At 33.7% G+C, this 8,305-nt stretch overlaps 1 protein-coding gene across 1 annotated transcript; it reads right to left on the reverse strand.

The window, feature by feature from the left end:
- On the reverse strand, positions 1 to 1,943 carry LOC117624988 (delta-9 acyl-lipid desaturase 1-like). The gene is made up of 5 exons (XM_034356542.1): positions 1,648 to 1,943; positions 1,200 to 1,340; positions 958 to 1,101; positions 604 to 710; positions 1 to 510 (listed from the first exon to the last, which is right to left on the reverse strand). Exons 1-5 carry the CDS (start codon positions 1,933 to 1,935, stop codon positions 291 to 293), a joined length of 900 nt encoding a protein of 299 aa, XP_034212433.1. The 5' UTR covers positions 1,936 to 1,943; the 3' UTR covers positions 1 to 290.
- Positions 1,944 to 8,305: the final 6,362 nt, after the last annotated feature.

Consider the following 8,305-nt stretch of genomic DNA (forward strand, 5'->3'; position numbering starts at 1 on the left):
GAGAAAGCCCTCACAGTTTCATTAGGTGAATCATCCACCTCCTTAAACCGATTACAATAACCCATGTGTTTGAGTTAGACAACTTGAGCACCAAGGACAAGCAAAACAATACAGTATTGGAAAGTACAGAAAATCTAAAATACCAAACATACTAAAGGTACTTCTGCAAATCCTAGTTTAATTTGAAACATAAAACCAAGGTAACATATTCAGAAAGTTAGCAAGCCTAGTCGACCGACAGTGAAGGACAGGCAACTGGCAGGCCAAGCTATGTCTCAAACTCTTTCAAGTTAATGTGAAGTAGCCTTCATTTTACTGTTTAAAGCCTTTCGTCGCTTTTGAGACTCAGTTGGTGTTTTTACATCTGTTGCCAATCCAAGTAGTTGGAAAAATCTTATTACATACCAAGTAAAGTCAATTTGCCACCATTCCAAACCTTGTCGAGCTGAGTAATCAAAAGCATGGTGATTGTTGTGCCATCCTTCTCCAAGTGCAAACAAACCCAACCACCTAAACGTACAATCGTAAAAAAATATTTAATATCCCTCATCATGAAGAAGAACGTTTAAAATATCCCAACTTCCATATTTATTCAAAATGTACCAATTGTTCCTTGACATATCACCAGTGTGATATACTTGTTCACCCCACATGTGACCAGCTGAATTTACTAACAAAGTACTGTGGAAAACGCATACCATCCTTACACCCTGCAATGGAAAAAGAAATTTATGTTAAATTTCAAAAAGACGAGTCAGCAATCTACTTCTAACAACATCGAGACCTACACTTTAAATATTGGATTCATGTATGGTTCATGACTATTTAGTCTTTACGTTCAATCAAATATTCCAATGGTTTGGTAAAAGCCACCAAGAAAACCTTAATAAGGTTGGAACATTTATGGCCTTTTATTTTTAAAAATAAATAAATAAAGAAGACAGGAAGAAGTCTCACCATCCCCCACACCAAGAAGGGAACTCCACCGGCGGCATATAGTAAACTTCCAAGTAGAACAACTGAATGCAGAAGATAAGTACGATGAAGAAACATATAGAAGGCTTGCCTTTTCAAATCTTCAACGTTCTTCAGTCCTCCGTACTGCAAAAGTTTCCATTTAGAACTTGAACAAAATTATAGTGTAAGCAAATATATTTGTTTTAGAAAGAGAGAGAGAGAGTTGGGTTGGGTATTTTTACTTTTCCAAACCGAGAGCCGCTATCGAGGATCCAACCCATGTGACTAAACCAAAATCCTTGACGAGGGCTATGAACATCTTTCTCAGTATCAGTAAACTGGTGATGATATCGGTGAGAGCTCACCCATTCTATTGGACTTCCCTGCAAAACCAAACAAGCAAAACACAAACCCGTAAGAGATAATGTACTTTAATCTAATCTAAATTACAGAAATGGAGATTCGAACTCTAGTACAGAGTGGGGAAGAGATAATGTACTTTAATCTAATCTAAATTACAAGAAGGGAGATTCGAACTCGGGTACAGGAGCACATCAGTTATAGCCAACATGTACTTCTCATGTATTTAGAATAATCAATCTACTGCTTATACAAATCACATAAAAATAGCCAAAAAAATGAGAACAAAAAATAGCAAAATTATGTTGCTTAACGTTAAAATTCACATACCTGAAGTGAGAGAACCCCGAAGTAAGCAAACAAGTACTCGAGCCATTTCGGAAGACGAAAACTCTTGTGAGCAAGATTTCTATGGAAAGACAAAGTCACTCCAAAACCCGTCACAAGATAGAGAGCACAGGCCACCCAAAACGCAGGCCACGTGAAATGAAACGGCGCCATCACACAAAGGCAATGCAGAATGAAAAACACAACTGCCGTGGCTATGTCCAGTAAATTCCATTTCCTTCCCCAAAATTCCAGGCAGGGCATCATCACAATATTAACCAAAAGCCCCATCGATCCTCTTTCTAATTTCCGCACAAGTTGTAAACTAGATGTAGAAGCTGTTTATACCAACTATAAATAATGGACGTAACGTTATGTGAAAGTGCTTTTGTGTTCAGAAAAAGTTGGTTGCTTGTTCCATAAAGTGAAGTAATTTAATTAATACAGCTTATTTTGTCAGGATAGGGTAGGTAACTGCTGAACAAATTTAATACCGCAGTTTTGACCATTATTAGTAACTGTGTTGGTGGATTTTAAAAAGAATTTAAGTAAACTATTTAAATGAATATGAGAAATCAGATGGGTGAATTAGTGACATCATGTGTCGTGGTATTAGGATGATATTGAAAATTGTAATTTATATACGTCCATATTTAATTTATCTTCTACTTTAAACCTCATAAATTTATCAATAATACTATACACATGATATTTAGGACTAATGATGCTATGATACTATAAGCAATTATTATGTAATGTGTCACATTTCATTTCACACAAAAAATTAGTATGTTACGTTAATTAGTTTTTTTATTAAACAATTTTTGTCAATGAGATTTGAACTTAGAGACCTCCTCCAACAAAGTGAATACTAGTGTCACTAGACCAAGCACATTAGTTGGTAATAAAAAGTTAATATAGTTGGTGCTTCCTACTAATTTAACATAAATTTTTAAGAAGTCCATAAATTTCTAGGAGTATATAGTGAGGGTTTAAATATATATATATATATATATATATATATAAAGAATCTTACCAAAAGAAAAAAGTATATATAGAGAATGTTGAATATAAAAACTTAAGGAATTTATAAAATGGTAGGTTTTATGGAGTTTAGAAAACTTTTTACTGTACCTACAAAAACCATTGAAATATCTCTACATTTCTCTCCATCGGTCTCATTCATATTCTTGATTCTCTTACATTTACTAACACATAGTCCGATTCAAATTACAAAATATGCAGGTTATACGTCAGGCTTTTGTTTCCCTCTTTTCGGTCGGGTAGGCCGATTGAAGGAGTTTTTGGTCCTTCTTTAATTGAATGCGAGGCGTGCCACCACCAAGCCACGAATTATGCTTGAATGGAATGTGATTAGATGACGCGCCCGAAATCTAACTTTAATCAAACGATTATTCTATAGAGCAAGGAACCTCCTCATGGCCTAGGTTCTTTCACTACTTCGGAGTCAAGGCTTTATATGAGCAACCAAATGATGTGAAGTGGGTGGGGATGAAGATTGAAGGTGAAGTGTAATGAAATGAAGAACACGTGCATAAAGTAAAAGGTGCTTGAATTTAAATATAATTGAAAGATAAGTGCAGAAAGTAAAGTGCATAAAATAAATAATTTAAAGACGAGTGCGTAATTTGCATAAAATAAAGAATGTAAAGACGAGTGCGTAATGTAAATTGGTAAATTAAATAATTAAAATGCGAGTGTGTAAAGTAAAGGGCGAAAAGTAAACTAGATTACGAAGAACAATAAAGATAACATGAATTGAAGTTACTGTAATTAAAATAGAATTCAAAAACAAGAACAGAAATGTAAAGGCATAATTGAAATCTCAGAAACTAGAGAGGAAAAAGTAAGAACTAGGCTATGGCTACATTATGCTACTCCTAGGATAAAAATTGAAGAGAATGTAAAATGACAAGTTGTGTATTGTGTCGAGGGTCCTTTCTTTCTTTCCATAAGCTTGGTATTTATAGTCTCTTCGGTGCATCTCAATTTGGTCAATCGTCAATTGGCCTTCAAATAAATCATAATTGCTCCAAAATGTCTTCAATTCCTTGTCTCATGCATGTGATTTAATGTGAATAATAATATTTGATTTGATTTTCCTTCCATCATGAGCTTTCCCACAATAACTTCGGTTGACCATCAAGCTGGCATAATTCCTTTTATATTTGAATTGTAACCTATGAGAAAATCCTCTTACGGATTATCTCTCTCCTTATTTAAGCATTGACTGATTTTATGTATTCGGCCGCTTTTAGTCATTCGATCGTATCTACACTTTCGGCTGCATATAGGCTCTCGACCACTTTTATGCTCTTGGCCATATTGATGTGTTTGGGCAGATTGATGTATCCCGCCACATGTAGATATTCTGCAATATGTAGATATTCTGCCACATTTATGATTCTGGGCTTCCATACGACCTTACTGATTTGGCCCACTAATTGGGCTCAATGTTAATTTAAATGTCAAATCTTGGACCTGACTCGGTCAAATTTCAACCAGGCCCAAACAGCTTCATAATCTGATACCTAAAAAATTAGAAATTAGATTGATACAAAATTCTAATTCCTTATCTCCCCCTATTCATAACTTTGCTCATTCCAAGTAGTTGAAGAAGTCATTAGATCATCATACTCAACATCACCTTTGCTGTATCATATTTCAAATCTAGCATGCATACGTCGTACATAAGCCAACATGTAATTTTATCATTAGAGATCCACAATGGTTGTTTAATAGTTCAATAAATTGATATTTTTTTATATCTATTGAATTGAACTACGGTTTTACTTGCAATGGTACAGATCAATAGCTTAAGATAAATAGTTATATCTACTTCCACATTTTTTTTACATACTCAAATAAAATAAAAGGGATAAATTTAATAACACTAAAAATGGTACGATTGCAATATTCTCAAAGAGATCTTTAAAAAGAGACTAGTTTTGAATATATTTGAAAAATTATTATTAATTTATGTATTTTTTCTATTGCATTGAACTATTGAACAACCATTGTTGATGTTCTTAACAACATAATGCATTAATTGCTGTATTTTTTAAATATTTTTTATTGGCATATTGGTCACATCGTTAGCATATTGCAATTGCAATAGAAGGTTCATTACATAACACTCTCTACTGCAAGTAAAATTTTATTATTTTAGTTTAATTTCATGCAATAAAATTCATTGATCTTAATCATTGCAGATGCTCTTATATACTATTCCTTCCTTTACATTTTCTTCATTTTGAAATTTAATGTACTATCAAAGTTTCTCATCCAAACGCATTTTCAATAGCTTGCCGTTGACTGGTTGTGTAGTCTCGGTGTGTCTTTGGCCTCTCTTTGGTCTTTGTCTATCAAAGTTCATCTTTACCAAAACAAAAAGTAAGAGATGAAACATTAAAAAGTATATTTCCACTAGATATTTTCCAGGCAAGTAAAGCAGGAATTATCAACCAAAGAGAGTAAATGTCAATCATGCCATTTTGAAATTATTTAAAAAGGTTATTTACTATCACCTACCTATCAAAAGAACTACTTGGTGAATAATAAATCGTATTAAATGGCATAGAGAAGTACAATAGAGTAGAGAGCAAGGCTACCAATGGTGGGCGTGGTCTGATCCAGTTCAATTTTCACCTCACACCGAAATTAGAATCAGTATTATTCAATCAGTACGATTTGGTCCCGTTTTGGTAAAAAAATTATAAAACCTAATTCTGGTGCGGTTTTTGATTTTTCAGGTTTCATACTAGATATTTTTTAATATATTTTTCAAATTTTTTTTTTTTTTTACAAATTTCAACTAAAATTGTATTTTGTGGGCTTAAAAATTCACAAATGATCTAATTTCATGCAAAAAAAGATAGTTGGGCCTAGAAAAGAAAGGTGTTTAAAAGTTGAACTTGGAGAAATATTAGTTACAAGATTAGAAATTTAGCACTGGAATTAAATAACTTATTTTTAATTTTTAATTTTTAAAAAAGCAGCTTGTTTGGTCTGATCTAGTGCGGTTTTGTAAAATGTGAAATTGGCACTAGAATCGATTTAAATCGGTCCGATCCGTTTTGGTACCTGTTTGTTTACTTTTTAGTCAACACGGTTTCTTTCCCATTTTTTCCATCCGATGCGGCTTGGTGTTCTGCTTTTTCGGTCTTGATACCCACCCATGACCAATAGCCACAAACAAACAACAACAAGGCTACCAACAGCCAGAGAAAAAAGGAAGGCTACCAACAGCCACAACAGAAAAAATCACAATTGTAACAACTTCTCCAGTTAGAAAAATGATTCATTTCTGGTGTGGGGGTGCACCATAAATTTCTGAGGTATGACAAATTTTTCATGGCCGTCACATTAGAGCTGGAGTGTAAACGTGTGAAAGTGCTATTTTTGGTTAGCCGCTTGATCCTTTATTTCTTTGGTAGAGTCTCCATTAATGATTTTATGTTAAAGATTAATCTCAGTCATTAAATCGCATGTCCATTTTTAAACTTTTATTTTTTTATTTTTATTTTTGGTTTTCCAACATCCCAACATCTTTCTGGCAATTATAGCACGTCTGAATTTATTTTTGGCCACCCTTTTTTTTATTTTTATTGTGGGTTCATTATTATTATTATTAACCAATAGGGTGTTTCGTTAAATTAACTTAGGTCTTTTGTTTAGTTAAGTAGTCTTGAACTCAAGTCTCCACGGCACCTATGTATGTGATTTTCCCCTTTTTTATTTTTTCTCGAGAATGACAGTGATAATATATAGTGAAGATGTAAAATCCAAAGGTATGGATCTGATATGATCCTTTTTATTTTTTATTATCAAAGGGTTATCTGCTTATGTTTGAGTAGCTGCACAAGTATTTGTATGGTCGTCTTCATAACCGTGAAGAAGCTTGGAAATTAAATACATTCATTAATACCATACAGGGCGCTGTCAGGATGGGGTACAGTAGTGCCGCTGATTTTTTTTCCTCCTTCGAAAAGATGTGAAAGGTTGGTTTAAAGTCTCATTTATTTCTTTTCCTGTGTAAGTATAAGGTAGGTTCACAAAATAATGTGATGACACTATTATTATTATTATTATTTTTTTCAAGAAACAATCTTGTAGAACCAAAAGATACGGAAAGAGCACATGCCCAATTATATCATAAGGGTCCCCGATACCTATGGGGCTTCCTATTAAATCTTTTTGATCAAGAATATAGTAGCAAAAATGACATTTTGTGTGTGTTATTGATACTTTATTCTGAAATGTAATGAGCATTTTTATTTATTTTCATATAGTGGCCATTTTTCACTTAAATTAACAAACTTAGAACATAAGCTTGGGATTTTATTTGTATTTTTGTTTAAAATGAGTTAAGTGTTGAACATAAAAAGGTCCAAATTTTTATTTATGCCCATGGTCTCCAAAATCAAAGTTTTATACCAAACGGATTCAACATCCAATGATAAAGCAAAGCGAGAGCTCATCTATGGGCCACTGGACTGGCCTCTCTAGACAGAAAACTAATGGAAATAGCACTTATCGTCTGCAAAAGCTCCTCCCTGCAGTCTTCAATACAGATAATGAGAAAACCACCATGATTTGCATTTTCTATTTTTTTGTATTTTTTTTGTCAAAGTTAGAAAGGGGGAGGGGAGTTTTCTCACACATATTGGTAAAGTGTCACCATGTTTGAACCTGAGACCACTAATTTTCAAGTCAAGACCCTATTTACTAGGAGCTAGATCGGAAAAATAACAACTAGACTATGAAGTGCATTACACTCGAGAACCGTTAAAGTGCATGGGTGGGTCACCCGAAACATTAAAGGCTTACCGTTTTGGCCTTTTTGTTTTCGTTTTTGTTTTCACGTGATCCCATCCCATTATGGAAGATCCTTTATCGTTCAATATGGCTTCATTCACAATTGAGCAAATATGTCCCGTTTATGTATTCCTCCATGTGATGGTTATTTTGTTATATGTTGATGATATTGTACTCACGGGGAACACTCGAGGCGTCTTCTATACAGTCTGATATACATCTCTCTCATAACATATGGATTATAAAGAGACTCATTATCATTATCTTAGGTTGAAGAATTCTTTTTGGAATTTTTGATTGTGAATATACAACAAGACAAAGACTTTTTGAAGAGTTGCAGAAGGTGTTGCGAAAACTCAAACTTGATATTGATAATGTGAGAGGACAACGCTGTGACAATGGATCAAATACGAGTGGGAAGTACCAAGGTGTCGAAAGAAAACTTTTGGATGTAAATCTTAAAGCATTGTACACACCTTGTGGTTGTCATAGTCTTAACTTAACATTTTGTGATATTGCAAACTTATGTGGAAAAGCAAAAGACTTTTTTGGAGTCATACAACATATTTATACATTGTTTACTAATTCTACAAAGCTATGGAAGATATTGAAAAATAATGTTAAACACTTAACTCTAAAATCGTTGTCAGTTACACATTGGGAAAGTCATATTGAAAGTATAAGAGCACACTACTACAAAAAAGCAAAAAGACGACGGTAAATCACCGTCGTGTATTAAGATTTTCAGTGGTCGTGGAATCCACCGTCATCTTTTCCCTCATAAACCACGACGCTAAATCACCGTTGTTGTTAAAATATACAA

The sequence above is a fragment of the Prunus dulcis genome, chromosome 4, assembly GCF_902201215.1.
Source record: "Prunus dulcis chromosome 4, ALMONDv2, whole genome shotgun sequence".
NCBI lineage: Eukaryota > Viridiplantae > Streptophyta > Magnoliopsida > Rosales > Rosaceae > Prunus > Prunus dulcis.